General features: G+C 34.3%; 1 protein-coding gene across 3 annotated transcripts; it reads left to right on the top strand.

Annotated features, from left to right (window-relative positions):
- The first annotated feature begins 1,629 nt into the window (after positions 1–1,629).
- NUDT12 (nudix hydrolase 12) lies at positions 1,630–16,321 on the top strand. Of its 3 annotated transcripts, none has more exons than XM_047823252.1 (7): positions 1,630–1,740; positions 4,383–4,591; positions 5,150–5,736; positions 9,076–9,243; positions 10,314–10,427; positions 12,840–13,039; positions 14,017–16,321. In XM_047823252.1, the coding sequence occupies exons 2-7, from the start codon at positions 4,389–4,391 to the stop codon at positions 14,125–14,127; spliced, it is 1,383 nt and encodes a 460-aa protein (XP_047679208.1). In that variant the 5' UTR covers positions 1,630–1,740; positions 4,383–4,388; the 3' UTR covers positions 14,128–16,321. The 3 variants fall into 3 exon arrangements, with proteins under 3 accessions (XP_047679208.1, XP_047679212.1, XP_047679205.1); XM_047823256.1 differs by having other exon boundaries at positions 1,645–1,740; positions 4,387–4,591; XM_047823249.1 differs by having other exon boundaries at positions 1,656–1,676.
- The last annotated feature ends 573 nt before the right edge of the window (positions 16,322–16,894 follow it).

Below are 16,894 nucleotides of genomic sequence, written 5' to 3'. Positions count from 1 at the left end.
TACAAGAAATATAGGCAATAAGATAATGTGAGAATACAATTTACAAAATTCAGAATATGGGAAACTCTACAGAGCAGATAATCATTATTCTCAAATAAATTGCAAGAAAAACTACAGGAGAATCTATAGATCAAAAAACATCAAATGTAATGTGGAAACTTTTTAAAGTCCTGATTTGAGCAAATCAACCGTAAAATATATTAAAGAAAATTTGAGACAATAACATTTGATACTGAACATCTCTTCTATATTATGGAATTACTGTTAAAATTTTAGTTGTACTAATGACATAGTTATATTCTTTTTAGGAGCCATTTTACATCTTAAATATATATTCATAATTCCAAAAAGCTTACCCTTAAATATTTATTAATAAAATAATATAGTGTCTGGTGTTTACTTCACAAGAATACTAAAGACTGGAATGACTATATATTTATAATTGTTTACACTATATGATTAATATATGAGTGCTCCTTATACTAATCTATGTAATATAAGTTTGAATACAAGATTGGGTATTCCAAGTGAGTTAACTAAAACTTAGTATTTCTGAGGTCCTATGTGATCCTGGAAATCATTAAAGACTAAAGACAACTACTCACAGAAAAAAGCACAGTACAGGTTTAAAAAGCAGTAAAGATGCGGTGCCTGATGGCTCAGTCAGAAGAGCACACAATTCTCGATCTTGGCATACTGATTTCAAGCTCCACAATGGGTGTAGAGGTTACTAAATTGATTGATTCATTCATTCATTCATTCATTCACTTTAGAAAAAAAAATACAAAAGCAAAAAAAAGAAGAAGAATAAAAACAGCAGTAATGAAAGCAAATGTCGACCGGTATACATAACTTCACTGTCATGAGAGAAAGCTTCCAATATCTCAAATTCAGGCAGGAAGCAGTGGTCAACCTTAACATAACAGACTCCTTAATATGCTGAATGCCAAGGATGCATTTCAGTAAAGAAAAAAACTCTGGTCCAGGAGACTACCAAAACCTAGCTTTGTAATCTCGAACTCACGCAACTTCTTTAGGCTTTAGGAAATGAAATAATTAACAGCACAAATAATGGTGGTGTGAGTACTAGCTAAACCCTCAACTTCCTAAGAGCTTTATCCTCTTTTAACCTCATAACCCAAAGAGGTGTTATGGGAGTTTGATACACACCCTTCAAAGGACGATTAAATGAATGAAGAATCAATACATAGTACCATTTTGCACATGAGGAGTTGAGTTTCAGAGGCCCAGAACTTATTTAAGGTCATATACTGGAGTAAGTTGGTCCCGCCAATATGCCAGGTTTATTCAACGCGCAAGTCGACTTTGAACACGCCACTGCATTGAAGCATACAGGAGAGGTTAGGTGACTGGTGTGAAATACTGAAAAACTTAAAACCGTTTCCACACACCTACGGTTTTCCATCGTCCGCACCACACTTCACATGTCTCGGTATGACGGAAAAGGAAAACCAGCCCCTGACTCACCACCAAGAAGCTGGACCTTAACAGCAGTGACCTCCCCGCCCAGGCTCCCGAACGCGTTCACCCCCAAGCCCCTCCCCTTCACGGATCACGCACAGTTTGTGATCCTCAAACTACATTTCCCATAAAACCGTGCGAGGACAGCGAACCTCCGCCGGAAGTCAGGAAGGCTCTTTCCGACGCCGGGAAGAGTGAGCGTGGGGTTTTCCCGGTCTTGCAGCAGTATCCTGCTTTCCTCTATTCTGGTTACCTTTGGTTAGTAACAGCAACGGCAAGTTAGTCGTCCCCGGTGCCCGCTCTGGGTTGGGTGGCCAGTTCTCAGTGCTTTTTGATCTCAGCGCTGTCGGCCTGGCCATGCTGGGTTGTTTGGCGCAGTTTCGGGGTGCGGTGCAGGTGCAGGCGCGGGAGCTTCCCGATGGGGGCCGGGGGCGCAGCCTCTCGGCTGCTGCTGGTTTTCCAGTCCAGTCTTTGAGGTGGGGAAAACAAAATGCTGCTTCAACTGTAGATTCACGTTAAAAGAAGGAATCTCACAGTAATAAGAAAAGAAACTATCTCAAGGCATTTAAGCGTTTGGAGAGAGAGTGCGTACGTGTTGCTTGACTGGTTAAAAGGCCACCTCGAATGCCCAAGGACGTGGAAATCGTTAAATAATGGGCAGTGACTTCACTGACAGAGCCGTACTTGAACTCTGCCCTGTTTCTTGAACCATGTGACATTGAGCGAGGCACGGGCCCCGGGACACATCGGTAAAAATGGATGTGGTTTCGTTAAAATCTAAGGCCCTTTTAACCTTCTTTAAACGACCTCTCAGAATGGTCTTTTTGGAAAGCAAGGGCGGCATTAAGCTAAATGAATCACCTTATCCTACCTTCAAATCCTTACCTTGTGGGAAACCCGTCAATGAGAAACGAAAAAATAAATCCAGCAGCCGAGCTGGATTTCAGATTTTGTGTAATTTTCTGGAATGAGAATCGGTTCTGTTTCTAGATGGCTTTTCTGCAAAAAAAAAAAGCTTCCTTTCTCCTGAGAATATTGAATCCTTAAGAACTGTACTGGGGATAGTGAATAGTACTATATTTTTGGAGGGCAGTTTTGCACTCTGTCCTGTGGAGTGGCGTCTTGGGAAGGTGAAGAAATGAATGACCTCAGAACGTAAGACAGTAAAATATTGCTTAAAGAAAACCTAACTGAAGAATCTGTGTGATATTTTGTGGAAAATCAATTTACGGGAAAGGCAACTTGGAAGGGAGACCATACATGAGTCAGTATACGGCAATAATTCAAAATAAAGTCCTGGAAAGTTGTAGTTTTTGTTATTGATAATATTCGTAAAGCATTTAGAAATCTCAATATGAAGAGAACAGTGAGATAAATTCTATAGTAAATCAAAAGAAATAAAAAGTTGTTTTCTAATATAGAAATCACTCCTTCTAATTTAAGTTGTAAACATATTTTCACCATTCCTGTGAGTAGTTTTTTCTTAAGCTTTTTGTTTTAATTCCAGTATAGTTAACATACTGTGTTATGTTAGTTTAAAGCGTACAATATTATGATTCAGCAATTCTGTACACTATTAAGTGTTCGTCATAAGAGTGCTCTTTAATCCCCATCACCTGTTTACACACACACACACACACACACACACACACACACCTCCCCTTTTGTGAGTAGTCAGATTTGACCTTTTTTATAAGTAGCAGAAAAATACAAACAGGAAAGGTGAACAGTTAATCTTTTTGGCCCATGTTTCCCCTAAATTTTGTTCATACTCCTATAAAATTGATCAGCCAAATTGCATTGTGAGAACACTAGACACAAAAGAAGTCAAAATGTATGGATTATAACCTTTCCTTTTTAGGCTAAATATCTTATTGCTTAAAGTGATAGAAGTCTAGTCAGAATCGCAAATCAATTCTTAGTAGCGTTTCACTAAACAAAAATTCATACCTTAAAAAGTACTTTGTTCTCAGAACATAACTCGTAGAGAACTTAAGCATGAACTGTTTCCACAAAGCATTGCTCAGTCTGTGCCCTACCACATTCAATCCACAATAAGACAATTTTTATAAAGAGGTAGGAAACATTTTCTATATATTTTGTTCTTACTGAAGAAAATGGAGTAACAAAGCAGACAAAGTTAATGGTTTAAATAGTTTCTGTCATTCAAGTTTTGACAAAGTGACCGCCAGCACAGTGTTCAATGAGAGATCCAAAATACATGGTCATTTGATTTATGACAAGGATGACAACTGCAGCACAATGGGACAAAGATGGTAATTTCAAGAATGGTGCCAAGTCAAATGGATTATCCATTGGGTAAAAATGAATCTTGCTGCTACTTTACACCATGAGCAAAAATAGTCCCAAATGGATTATAGAATTAATTGTACAAGGGATTGCAAAAAAGTGTTTTCAAGTGAAATGTAACACAGGTTTCAAATAATTAGCTGTAGGATCATAATTTTCCTAAAGGCAGGCACCTATTTCTGACAACATTGCCTCTAAGAGAATACTAGTTATCATCTGCGAAAAACCCTCTGACTTGACTTCTGTCTGCTTTAACCCCTCTCATTCCCTTGATCTATATTGAAATCTCTCTGATCTGCCTCAGATATCTTGACACCCCCTCTCAAGGATATGCCCCCCCCATTCTCTTTTATTGCCAAAGATCTTTATACATTGTGTTATACACCCCCCATGGTGAATTATATTTAAAATTCTCAACTGATAACAATTTTGAAATGTATACTATGATGGCAGTTGGCTATAAATGACCTTTTGAAGAGTATATAGCTTTAGAAACCATGCCTATATATCAGCATTCACATAATGTTCTAGTATTGAACAAAAAGCAAATGAAAATGAAAGGTTTTTTTTCTATTTTCCTTTTTTTTAAGGAAGAAATGTCTTCTATAAAAAGCCCAAAGCAAGAAATAATTTCCCAGTTTCACTGTTCAGCTGCAGAAGGAGATATTGCCAGGTTAACAGTAATCCTCAGTCATTCTCCATCTCTTCTCAACGAAACTTCTGAAAATGGCTGGACTGCTTTAATGTATGCCGCAAGGAATGGGCACCCAGATGTTGTCCAATTTCTACTTGACAAAGGGTAAACATTTTAGGCACTACTACTTGAAGGGCCCTGTGGTTTCATTTCTGGGTTACATATTTCCTTTTAAATTTTTCATGTAGCCATATTTATACGAATAACTTCTAAATAACTTGTTGACCAGTTTTATTATATAAAAACATAGAAAAATACCTAATTAAAAACTTTTAACGTCTTCTATTGAGAGAGGAACCCTTCATACTTAATAACAAAGCAAATTTATGAGTTAGTCTAATCTTTTTCTCCCAGGTAGAAAATGTAGATCTACCCACTATGGCTATCAAGAACCCCTTGTAAAATTGTAATTTCTTCCTATAGCACAGAAAACTTACTGTTTTTTATTTTACAGTTCTCCAAAAATTTTAAATATCTTGCTATCTCTAACTTTGCATCATTTATGATTATGTCTTTTAACCTTCCCATTAGTACATCATGTAAAAAAAAAAAAACTTATGTAATAATGATTAGAGGGCTATTATGTGCATCTGGAAATATTTTACTTTAATAAATATTAAAGAAAATTTTTATTTCCTATTTTATTTTTCTTTCCATTTGTAGGTGTGACAGATCCATTGTCAATAAATCAAGGCAGACTGCACTGGACATTGCTAAATTTTGGGGTTATAAGCATATAGCTAACTTACTAGCTAATGCTAAAGGTGGGATGAAGCCTTGGTTCCTAACTAAGGAAGTGGAAGAATGTGAAAATTATTTTAGCAGAACACTATTAGACCGAAAAAGTGAAAAAAGAAATAATTCTGACTGGCTACTAGCTAAAGAAAGCCATCCAGCCACAGTTTATATCCTTTTCTCAGATTTAAATCCCTTGGTTACTCTAGGTGGCAATAAAGAAAGTTTCCAACAGCCGGAAGTCAGACTTTGTCAGCTGAGCTACACAGATATAAAAGATTATTTGGCTCAGCCTGAAAAGATCACCTTGATTTTCCTCGGAGTAGAACTTGAAGTGAAGAAAGAGTCATTTAATTATGCTGGAGAAGTCCCAAGAGAAGAAGATGGGTTGGTTGCCTGGTTTGCTCTAGGTATAGATCCTGTTGCTGCTGAAGAATTTAAGCAAAGGCATGAAAATTGTTATTTTCTTCATCCTCCAATGCCAGCTCTTCTGCAGTTGAAAGAAAAAGAAGCTGGTAAGAAGTGAATACGGTTTACTTGTATTGCTAATAATCTGGTTTTGGGAACTGGGTAGGAATTATATGTATCTGCATTTTCTAGGAGGCACACTTTTTTCATCAAGCCATGAAGTTAGGCTATCTTCATTAGAAATTTCCTGAAGTTCTCACTCTAGGGGACTACTCTCCTGAGCATTTACAGCAGTTCTAATCAGCCAAGATTAGTTTCCCTAGAATTAATCCTACTGCATGCTGGTTTTATTTGATTCTTCACTGAATAATATTAAGCACCTGCTATACACTGAGCCTGATGGCAAAGACCTTGACTATTTTGTTTGCTGTTGCTGGGTATGCTAGTTCAGGTGGGATCTTATATGCCATGGTAAGAAATTAGGAGTTTTATTCTAAAATTCATTTAAATGTTGTAATCTGACCTATGTTTTAAAAAGAAACAAAAAACAAAACCCCTCACTCTGCCTGCTTTGTAGATCATGAATTGTAGGTAATTAATTGTGAAGTCAGAAGTCTTATTAGAGGGGATTGAAGGTTACAGTAGCCTAGCTAAGAGATTACAGTGGATTGGGTTGATGGAGAGAAAGGGAGAGTTTGAGATGTTCTGGAGGTAAAATTGATAGGGCTTGATCAGTAGGTTGAGACTACTGTGAGAGGGGATAGTAACCTGGACTGCAGCCTGAATGAAGGTGACAGAGATGGAGAAAAGGGGGCATGTTCAAGATATATTTTAGAGAGACAATCATCAGCACTTGTTGATGGATTGGGTTTGGGATATATAACGATGAAGAAAAAAGATCATGAATAATTGCTAGGTTTGAGTCTTTAGTAATTTGGTAGGTAGTGATATTTCTTGATAAAATAGCATAGGGTGACAAGTTGAGCAAAGGAAGCAAGACAGACTTGAAAGAAATAAGATTTTAGTTTTGGGCATATTTAGTCTTAGAGAAGGATATTAGAATCTGTAACACAGAGGGAGGTCTAAACTAGAAATACCCATATGGGAGTCATCAACATGAAAGTGATATTTAAATCTCAGGGAACTACTGAGATTACTTAGAGAATTGAGAGCAAGCAAGAAAAAGCCTTAGAATCACATGTAAATCCCCCTGAATTTTGAAGTCAGGTAGAAACAGAGGAGCCATCAAAGGTATTGTTGACAGTGTGGCTACAACCTAAGAGGAAAACAGGAGAATGCTCATGGAAACCAAGATGGCAGAGTATTTCAAGGGAGTGGTCAAATATACCAAATGCTGTTGAGAATTTGAGTAAGAAAAAGATTTTTTTAAAGGATCTTTGGTTTTAGAATATGAAGCTGTTGATGAATTTAACAAGTGGAATATCAGTGGAGTAGAAGGAATATAAGCTAAATTATGGTTGATTGAAAAGTTAATGGGAGGTAACGAAGAGGTCACTCTCAGTGTCCACCTTCCCTTAAATGTGTGGTAGGCCCTTCCAGAGGCTGCTTAGATGCCTCCTCCCAATGTCTGGATTGATATGTTTTATTCTTCACATCTGTGGAGAACACGTAATTTTTTATAATAGCACATGCGCACACTCAGGGGAAGCAGAGTAGGAGGGAGAATCTTAAGCAGGCTCCAAGCCCAGCATGAAGACCAATGCAGGGCTTGATCTCACAACCGTGAGATCATGACCTGATCTGAAATCAAGGGTTAGACACCTAACTGACTGAGTCACCCAGGAGCCCCAAAGTTGCACTTTTTTTTAAGTTTATTTATTTGGCAGGGGGCGGGGGGGAAGGGCAGAGAGAAGGGGAGAGAGAGAGAATCCCCAGCTGTGCTCTGTCCTGTAAACACAGAACCCAATGCAGGGCTTGAACTCATCAACCATGAGATATGACCTGAGCTGAAACCAAGAGGCAGACACCTAACCGACTGACCTACCCAACCCTGCACTTTTTAAAGAAAATTTTCTTTGTAGCAATATAAGTTTAATATCAGAATGATCTCTCTCTCTCTCTTTTTTTAATAGTTAGGAAACTGAGGACCTTTCATTCATTTAGTGTGTAAACTTACATAGTTAATGTAACCTCTTCGTGCTTCATTTTCCTCCTTCAGGAAAAGATAATAATAGTACCTATATCATTGCTCTAACCATTAAATAAGATGATGTAACCCATTGAGCTGCTTTTTATTTCACATAAAATATATTTGTATTATTTGTCATTCATACTATCCATCCATACCACACTATCCTCTGTTTCAGGTAGTCCAATAAAAATATACCTGTTTTCTTCATTCATTCATTCATTCATAAATATATACATACATACATACATACATACATACATAAAATCATGTATACAAACATCTTTGCATGATGCTTGGCATATAGTATGTACTCAATAAATATTAGCTTGTCTTATTGAAACAATATTGAAATAATGTAGATATTTAGCATAAATTACATACTACAAGGTAATGTAGTAGACAAATATTTAATGTTGCCTGTGGTTCATTGAATTTCAGTATTACATTTATTTTTATGTATGGTTTATTAGTTTTTGTTTCCCGGTTTAAAATATTGTTATTTATGGTTATTTTGCTTATTTCAAAAATCCTTAGACCACATAATGTATTTTAGGGAGAGCAAGTTTGTCAGGCAAATGCAAATGTAGCATTTCCAGTTTTATTGCTTCAGTTGTAATATTTCTGGTCAGGCCATATTCTTTTTTGAAATACCAGGGTATCTAGCCAAAATATATATATGCTAAGATTTTTTTCTTGTAGGCATTTTTTTTCATGAACAAAGTTAACCATGAATGTTATACAGTATTTTTTTTAACATTCCATTAAGTTTCCAGTTGTAAACAGGATATGTTTCACGGTGACAAGGAGCAGTAGTTTAATCACCCAGGAAAAGAGAAGTTCCTACAGTTTCCTACTAATATTTTTTCTTATATAGTCCAAGTCTAAATTAGGAACTGGCTTTGTAATGTATTTTTGTAAAAGTCACTATTATAAAGTCAATTTTTATAAAATCACTATACACTAGAATCTTGTATATCCAAAATTTAAAAATCATCTATAGTAAAAGCCTGAGGTAATATAGTATATAAGATAGATGTTAGTACATCTGTGTTATATGAGAATTGTATTTATTAGTTCATATTAAAGTTAAATCTAATTTTCATTTGTCATCTGTTGGATTAAATCTTTTACTTTAAAAGAAATATACACATCATAAAATAGGAATACTAACATCCTTGATCACAGAGCTACTCAGAAAATATAGAGTATGCCTTTACTGACTTAACATTTTACTTTGATATTAATTTGTTTATGGTTTATCACAGAATTAAAACTTTTTATGCTTCTCTTAAAGGGGTTGTAGCTCAAGCAAGATCTGTTCTTGCCTGGCACAGTCGATATAAGTTCTGCCCAACGTGTGGAAGTACAACTAAAATCGAAGAAGGTGGCTACAAAAGAGTATGCTTAAAAGAAGGCTGTCCTAGCCTCCATGGTGTTCACAATACATCCTATCCAAGAGTTGGTAAGCCTTTTCATCTACAGTGAAATCTCAGCCATCTGGAATCTTAGGGAATAAGACATTCTCTGAAGACAAGATTTTGAGTTGTTCAGGGGTTTACCTTTTTATTAAAAGTATGTTTAACTCTTAAGACTACAAGTATGTATACTTTCATGACTTTTAAGTAAGGGACATTGTATATAATTAACTCATAGTTAAGAAATGGGTAATCAATACGAATTTGATGTATTAAAATAGGTGATTTCAAAAGTTCACCAATCTGGATCCATGTAGTGCAGAAACAAACAAACAAAAAAAGCCCCAACATTTCAGTGCCTGTTTGAGGCATCACCAAAGCAGTAAAACTAGCTTTTCATCACTGCTGGTGTCTGCCTCCTGCTCTCCTCCTTCTAATTGCTGCTTTGGAGTCTCCTGTAGGTTTGGAAATCTGAGAACCTAGTCCTTTAAAACTTATGAAAAAAAAAAATAGTCTGAGCAATATCTGAGCAGGTCTCCTGGTAGTAAAGTGCATGACTTGGTGAACCCTGTTTTCACTGCTCAGGAGCATTTTACATTTGATTCCTGTTCTCAGTCATGACCTAGTGGGTTCTCAGTCATGACCTAGTGGATTAGTGACTTCTGGGAAATAAACTGTTACTTAATTTAAATTTTATTTTTTTAATGGCTTAAAATTTAATCATAGAGCCACATTAGCTTTTAAAAACATTTTGTTGAGGATTAGGATGGAAGGGAGAGGGAAATTCACATTTACATAGTAAAATTTGTATTTTCTTTATGCCATGTAATATCTTCTGTAACTTTTTTATAATTGAAAAATAACAATATGCCTAGCATACCATAAGTATATAATAATTGTTGCTATTTAGAAGACAGAAATGGTCTTCCTTTAGTTTATAATATTCTGTGCAATTTCCCTGAAATACTTTGTTATCGGGCAGAAAGAAACAATCACATAACTAGACAAGAGTCTTGTTCTAGGAGATACAACTTATTATAGTATTCGACAGTGATTTTACACAATGAGTCTAAATTATTTTTTTCTATCATTCATTCATCTTATTTTTAAAAAACAGATCCCGTGGTAATCATGCAAGTTATTCATCCAGATGGGACCAAATGCCTTTTAGGCAGGCAGAAAAGATTTCCCCCAGGCATGTTTACTTGCCTTGCTGGATTTATTGAACCTGGTAAGCCTTTTTCTTCATAACTTTAATTTTCCTTTAACTTATAATTCACAAATAAAAATTCTAGATAGCATTTGACAAATGCTCATGCTATGAAATTGGGATCTTTTTAAATTATTTTTCTGTGTATTTTAAGTGGTATAATTTTGTTTTTACTAGAATAATTTGGTTTTGATAATTCAACATTTCTTCTTTAATATATTGCTATTACACAAGGTATCTGTATCACTTACACCTCACTGGACTTAACTGTGTCACCTTTTCAAAGAGGCCTTCTCAGGTAGCCCCAAATACATTAGTTAGCTTCGTACCCTACATTCACAATTCTGTCATCCTGCCTGACTTTTCCCTACAGCACTCATCACCACCTGACATGGTATGTATGTATGTATTATCTTATGTATGTTTGTAGCTGTTTATCTATCTACTTATTTATTATCTACTCACACCAGAAAGTAAGTTCCATAAGGGCTAGGGCCTTACTTCATTCATAGTTGTAGCCCAAACCCTTAGAACAGTGCCTTATATATATTATATATACTAAGAGTTCAATAAATAATTTGTGGAGTAAATGATAATTAATATACATGTTTAATCTTAACTTCCAGTATTAACCTGCACTAGTAATAATAGTAAACATACATTGTGCCACTCTGTTTCGAAGGCTTTCCATATATTGAATCATATGATCCTTATACAGCTTTATAAAATAGGTACTATTACAGCAGTTTTACAGATGGGGCACTAAGGTACAGGAGCTAGATAACTTGCCCAAGATCAAATAGCTAGTGAGTGAGTAGGGCAGAGATACAAACCTGGACATTTTGGCTGAGTCCATGCTGTTAATCACTCTGCTGTCTCTAATAACTCTAGACTGTTTTTTTAACTGCTGTGTACCATTTTATTTATAAATATTGTTCAACTTACCCATTATGCTGTTGGATGTTTAGTTTATATCAGAGTTTCTGCTCAACACCCCCAAGAATATTCTTATGTTACTACTTGTGCACATTTGCAAGAGTCATGAAGGGTTTAAACTTGAGAATAGAATTGCTAACTCATAGTATATGAGAATCCTAACCTTTTGTAGATGTTGCCAAGTTGTTTTCTGAAGTGTCCCTACCAATTTACACTCTTTCTAACAGCATATGAAATGTTCTGTTATTCCACATCTTCACTAAGTTAGGATTTTCATACTTTATAATTTGCCATTCTGATGGGTATGAAATAATGTCACTGTAGTTTTCATTACTGTGCTGATGGAGCATCTTTTTCAAATGTGTTTTAGCCATCCAATTTTCATTTTCTCTGAATTTTGCATGTTTATATTCTTTGTCTAATTTTGTTTTGGTTGTTTACTTTTTTTTCTATTTTATGAGTTTTACAGTATGCTAATCTATAGCTATGGTCTTGCAAATATCTTAATGCTAGTCTATGACTTACCTTTCCACTATATTTTTTGGTGAACATAAGTTGTTGATTTTAATATAGGAAATATATATTCGTCTATTTCAATTTTTTTAATGTTTTTGATTTTTATTTTTGAGAGACAGAGTGAGACAGAGCACACACAGGGCAGGGGCAGAGAGACAGGGAGACACAGAATCTCAGGCAGGCTCCAGGCTCTGAGCTGTCAGCACAGAGCCCAATGTGGGGCTCCAGCACACAAACCATGAGATCATGGCCTGAGCCAAAGTCTGACATTTAACCAACTGCACCACCCAGATGCCCTTATATAAATCTAATTCAAATAAAAAGCTACATTTAAATAGCAAAATATTTTTAAACTTTCAGATAACTTAGAAACCTTTATTCTACTTCTCAATTCCAACAAATCAGAAATATAAAGTATATTTATAGGCATTATTTAACATAGCTGAGTCAACAGTCCTCTAGAAGAACAAAAACATTTAGAAAGAAAAAAATACTTTCATTTTCTGTGGTTTTTAGAATTGTAGTTTTATGTGGTCTTCAACTCTTTTGAGAAAAGTTATCTGCAATGATTTTTTGACAACATAAAAAATTTCTTACATAAGAAATTTTAGCCTTTTATAAAAATCTTGTAATAATAATTTGTAACTATTTAGTGATAATAAATAAATGAGATAATATATAAAATGCTTGCATAATGTTTAGCCAATATCAGTGCTGGATAGTTGTAGATGTTACAACTGTTACAGTGTAACTAAAAATTTGGACCCTTTAGAAAGGTGTTATGGAATCTTGATTATTCATGTGGTCATATACTAAAAGAAATCATGTTTTCTTGAATTCCAGTCGAGTTTTAGGCTCTGCATTCTGCTTCTTTGAATTGGGTTTCTGTCCAAAGTGATTTCCAAATGTTTGAACCATTCAGAGCACAAAATGTCTAGGAGATGTTCATCAGCTACTTGTTCTTTTGCCCTATTTGATTAGGGGAGACAATAGAAGATGCTGTTCGGAGAGAAGTAGAAGAGGAAAGTGGAGTCAAAGTTGGCCATGTTCAGTATGTCTCTTGTCAGCCATGGCCAATGCCCTCCTCCTTAATGATTGGTTGCTTAGCTGTGGCAGTGTCTACAGAAATTAAAGTTGACAAGAATGAAATAGAGGATGCCCGCTGGTTCACTAGAGAACAGGTAAAGTTCAATTTAATTTCCTTCTTCTATTGATTGTTCTCTGACTGTATCAGTTTGGGCATGCAGCAAGGATATATGTTTTCAACAACTTGAATGAATGGCTATGGCCCACTCATCATGCATGGATTACAATGTAATTGATGTGTCCTATGTTAACTCATTCTGTGGGAGTCTTCTAGTTGATGATTCTGTGCCTTTTTCTAATTTCAAATGCCAATCCTTCAGATTAATGATACCTTTCAATGGACTTAAAATAGGTAAACATTATTTCAAAGATGAAAAATAGGAATATTATTCTTAACCTTTTTATATTGTAGTTTACAGCATTAAAACAAGTAGCTCTCAAAAAATATCAATACAAATGCTTAAAATTTTTGAAAAGTTCTTGTTTATTTTAAAATATGCTTAAGGACAAGAATAAAAAAACTATATAACAAAGATACACTCACAAGAACTTTTTAAAACATTATCCTCCAGTACTAGAAGGCAAGATAAACTACTTATCTGTGTTTTGCATGACCTAACGTATTTGTGTAGAAAAAAAATGGATACACTATTAGTAGTGAAGACCTGAAATCTTTTCTGATTTTGCCTAAACAAAATTAATTTTATTTTATGCTCAACCTCAAAAAGTAGAAATCAGATTGTTTTTTCAAAATTTTATAAAAGGGAACCCATTCCAAAAGTTGACTTCACTTTGAAAATAAATGTGGAGCATATACTTTTCTTTTTTGTGACCTTACTTTCATAAGAGAATATGTCTTTCTGGAATATTTTGTTAAATTGAATCACTAACTCATTGAATCTACTAAAATTACTGTACTAAGTTTTGCATGTTGAACTTGGGTGTTGTCACTTTCTCCTGTTGTTATTCACTGTAAAAATCATCATGTTTAATTGGATTGTATAAGCATAAGAATAGTATTTAAGTGTGACAGTGTTGAAATCCTAATACATTTTATTATGGTATATTTTAGGTTGTGGATGTTCTGACCAAAGGGAAGCAGCAGGCATTCTTTGTGCCACCAAGCCGAGCTATTGCACATCAATTAATCAAACACTGGATTGGAATGAACCCCAATCTCTAAATCAAATAACTAGACTTTGAATATTAATTGACTTCTAATACCACTTATTCCTCAAGTGAGAATAGAAATATCTGGTGCTTTTTAGAATGTCACAACACAAAATACCATACTAGGATTCAGAAATATTTTCAACATGTACTTTCCATCTTAACCATAGAATTTGTATTTTTATAAAATACAACACTGCCTCAGATTTTTTAAATCTGAGTTAGCCTTCTCCAAACATTTTTTTGATTGTGCTTCACAGTTCTGTCTCACTAAACCATATTTCTAATAAAAAAAAAATCATGTTGTAAAGATATATGTTCTAAAAATGTAAAGAAACCTGAATTCCAGTGCCTCTTTTAAGCATTAGACCAGTCACTATATTTCTATTGTTGAGAAATGAGACAAAATAATTTTAATGAATTTTAAGCTTCATTTTCAGTCTTTTTATTACTACAAAGATTCTTTCAGTTGTCAGTAGCTGATTTTTGCTCACTTCCCATTGTATTCCATTTTTTGTTCTGGCTCCTTTGTTCTAGCAGTGGTGCTATTATAGTGTTGCCACTAGTCTGCTTTGATCAGTGTTAAGAATTTTCTACCTTAACAACTGCAGTGATCAGAATATTGTGCCTTCATGGAAGGAGACCTTAAGTGAGAGCATACCACTGTGTATGCGACTTCCCCCTGAAACCTAAAATCAATTAATCTATCTGTTATACTCAAAGTTGTTCTTAAGACAAATCAGAATTCTCTGCTTTTTCACTGAAATTAAATGTATTTGAAAGGAATTCACCTCAAAAATCAGATGCTAAATATTTCCCAGATTTACGTATTCAATAAAAACACTGGCTTTATGTCATTTTGTGATAAGGGATATATCTGCATTAGCAAAAAAATATGTAATCATTACTAATATTAAACTCAAATGCAACATTTTGATTTTAGCCCTCTTTCAGCGTATTCTAAGAAGCCTTTATAAAATAAGTGTATTTTAGAACTGAATCAGAGGAAAATAGTAATTCACAATTTTGTAACATAGAACTGTCATATTTTAAGACTGTTTTGAAATTAAGTCTATAAATGTATAAACTTATATAATTTATTATGTTAGAACTGGAAGAGATCTTAAGGATAATATATGTAGTTCAGTGACATTCTTTTGTAGATAAGGAAAAAGAAATCCTGAAAGATGAATTTAACTAATTTAATCAATTAAAGGTGAATCAACTAATTAATCAATGAAAGTTAAACAATTACAACTTACTATTGTTAATACAATTAATTGTAATTACAGTTAAATAACTTAATTTTAACGGTCTGTACTGGATAGCCCACTGCAAGACTCTCCCTCTAATAGGAAGTAGAAACTACTACTAAAAATATAGGTAGAATAAATTATAATAAGGGATGATAAGAACAAATTTAATTTACCAAATATTGTTAATTACAATTTTAGATACTAAAATCATTTAACTTAAATATGATCATTTTCTTAGATAAAACTTTCCTGATGAACAATGATTTTCTTAGTAATTGAAGAAAGCTGATTGGTGTCAGGACTGTAGACAAAATTGACTTACATTGGACATTTAGATACATAATAAAACTTAAACTTCATAAGTAAGTAGAAAATTATGTGCCTTGATTATTATTAAGTATGATGACTTGGGGTTCAGTTTTACTCCAAATGTACTTAGAGAATCTAAGATTACATCACAGAGTTCTAGGTTTCCATGTTCAGATAGTAAAATAAAATACAAAATATCAACAAAATGTAGTTATGAATTCAGTTTCAGATAATTAATCCTATACCCAGGGAAAATCATTAAGTATAAATTATTATTAATAATCATTTTTAACATTGCTTACCTCTAAGAGGTGAATAGTTATATGTAAATAAAAAGAATAGCAAAGAAATGGTAAAGGTTCAAATACCATGAATGTATTCTAATGGAAATGAAGGTAACAATACATTAAAATGTTTATCTATTTTCTGTTTTGTGTTACGTATTTTTTAATGTTTTGATAAATGTCTTCTGAAACTGAAAAAAGCCCAATTTCAGTCATCCTCTCTTGTTTAATGATGTGTAAACAACAAGTATAAAAGCCCTTTTAAAAGTAGCCATATTTGGCAGTGCCTGGTGGCTCAGTTAAGCATCCAACTTCGGTCAGGTCACGATGTCACAGTCTGTGGTTCGGATCTGTGAGTTCGAGCCCCATGTCAGGCTCTATGCTAACAGCTCAGAGCCTGAAGCTTGCTTCGGATTCGGTGTCCCCCTCTCTCTGCCCCTCCCCCACTCATGCACATGCATGTGCTCTCTCTCTCTCAATAAATAAACATTAAAAAAATGTTTTTAAGTAGCCATATTTGGAAGACAGTTTTTATTTTAGGTCATATGTATATTTATATACACATACATATATATAGTCAATTTTTTATCTTCAGATATGAAGTTATTTGTCTAGTCTAATATCTATTATTACTCGTCTCATATTACTAGTCTTTGCATTTTGTATTTTTCACTGTTTACTGTTCTTGGAAGGGCTAGAAGAATTAGAAGCCTACATGTTTCGTTTAGTTGGAAAAATGATTTAAGTAACTTTTTCAAAGAACAAGTTGGGAGATTTGAATGAAGACAGAAAAGAATGGAACAACAGAGGGTAAGACCATGAGGTGTTTGTTGTTGGTTCTAAAACTGTGTTGCTAATGCGTATACTGCAAAATAGCAGGTGAAAATGTTCTATAAAACAAGTCTATCAATTATTTAGAATAAAATCTCCC

This window comes from Prionailurus viverrinus, chromosome A1 (genome assembly GCF_022837055.1).
Source record: "Prionailurus viverrinus isolate Anna chromosome A1, UM_Priviv_1.0, whole genome shotgun sequence".
In the NCBI taxonomy this organism is placed as follows: Eukaryota; Metazoa; Chordata; class Mammalia; order Carnivora; family Felidae; genus Prionailurus; species Prionailurus viverrinus.
Note: the sequence above shows the minus strand (reverse complement) of the source record. Positions and strands in the feature narration are given on the sequence as shown.

Bases quoted from the DNA above. Each gene is read 5' to 3' on its own strand.
- NUDT12 (XM_047823252.1), top strand. From the start codon at position 4,389: ATGTCTTCTATAAAAAGCCCAAAGCAAGAAATAATTTCCCAGTTTCAC. The intron at 9,244-10,313 runs GTAAGCCTTTTC...TTTAAAAAACAG, and splicing joins TACATCCTATCCAAGAGTTG to ATCCCGTGGTAATCATGCAA. The intron at 13,040-14,016 runs GTAAAGTTCAAT...GGTATATTTTAG, and splicing joins GCTGGTTCACTAGAGAACAG to GTTGTGGATGTTCTGACCAA.